Source organism: Meleagris gallopavo, unplaced genomic scaffold (assembly GCF_000146605.3).
Source record: "Meleagris gallopavo isolate NT-WF06-2002-E0010 breed Aviagen turkey brand Nicholas breeding stock unplaced genomic scaffold, Turkey_5.1 ChrUn_random_7180001925661, whole genome shotgun sequence".
Taxonomy (NCBI): Eukaryota; Metazoa; Chordata; class Aves; order Galliformes; family Phasianidae; genus Meleagris; species Meleagris gallopavo.
In genome coordinates this window covers 1-1,249 of record NW_011188022.1, presented here as the reverse complement: position 1 = coordinate 1,249, position 1,249 = coordinate 1, and the positions used below count along the sequence as shown (strand labels likewise).

The 1,249-nt window shown below is 60.6% G+C and overlaps 1 protein-coding gene across 1 annotated transcript; it reads right to left on the bottom strand.

Annotated features, from left to right (window-relative positions):
* Window positions 1–6: 6 nt before the first annotated feature.
* LOC104916633 (estradiol 17-beta-dehydrogenase 2-like) lies at window positions 7–847 on the bottom strand (the record flags this gene model as incomplete). Its single annotated transcript, XM_010727656.3, is given in 4 exon segments — window positions 7–57; window positions 59–195; window positions 355–406; window positions 686–847. Coding segments are annotated over 4 exon segments (387 nt in total), but the record flags the coding sequence as incomplete, so codon positions are not given.
* Between the last annotated feature and the right edge of the window lie 402 nt (window positions 848–1,249).

The following is a 1,249-nucleotide window of genomic DNA, read 5'->3' as shown; positions in this document are numbered from 1 at the left end:
CGTTACCTGGCTGAGCAGCAGAGTGCAATGGTGGTTGGTGGTGTACACCTCAGACATTGTCCTTCAGTGTCTCGTTGTCAAGCGTGTTTGCCCTTACAATCCCAGCATTGTTGATGAGGAGGTTCAGCCCCGAGCCCTTGAGGCGCTCCCCGACGCTGGCTGCGGCCGCCTTGATGCTGGCGGGATCGGTGACTTCTGCAGAGGCGAGGTGGGGAGGTGAGAGCCCGCTGCCCTTGGTGTCTGCCAGCAGGCACGGTGCTGGGACAGAGCCCTGCACCAGGGATGTGGGAGGACGCAGTGCTGGCAGAGCGGGGAGCCCAGGGAGGCACCTTGTGCTACAGCTGTGTCACCTACCGAGCGGGACGATGACCAGGTTGGGGTGCTTGGAGGCCAATTTCTGCAGCTCCTGTAGAAGACAGCGGGTGTGAGCCCGCTGTCACACTCTGATTTGCTCAGCCAACAGCAGCCCTTTGCCTCCAGCCCTGGGGCACACGGTGCCAGGCAGTGGCAGCAGCTCCCTTCTGGACCCCAGGGAGCCCTGGGCACCCCATTGCTTGCATCCTGCCCCAGTTCTCCTGTGCCCGAGGTCCAGGGCTGCAGCTCCCTGGCGGAGCCCTTCACACATCCCCACTCCTGCAGCAGCCCTGCTGTCCCCCACCTCAGCTCCAGCCCAGCCCAGCCTCACCTGTGCTCGCTGTCCCTTGGGGTCCCGGCAGCCTGCAAAGACCCACTCAGGTGGGTTTGGCAATGCCAGCAGGTGCCGGACAAACCCCAGGCCGATTCCCCGGTTGGCCCCAGTCACCAGAGCGGAGCGGACACGCAGCTCACCCATATTGCTTCTCCTGATTCTGCTCCAGCTCACATTGCTTGTTCAGTGCTCAAATGCTTCTTATAGCATGCTGAGCAGACAGCCCACCCACACAGGGCTTGCGCAAACCCTTGCTGTGGGTACAATTTCTCTTGCTCTTTGGACAGTCCAGGATGAAGCTGCCAGCTGGGAGCCAGCCTTTCTATGGGACAAAAGTCACTTTGCTTTTTTAATTACAATCTGGCTGTCTGGCGATGCCTGACCCCCTAAATCGATAGCCAGCAGCAGCCCTGGCCAGGAGAAGCGTTGGTGTGTGAGGAGAGTGGAAGCAGCAAGTGGGAAGGAGACACGATGCCCCGTGGGTCTGCAGGGCTTCCACTGAGCTGCTCCACCAGCATCACAAGCCAGATGGGCTTTGCAGATCGTAGCCATGCATAAACC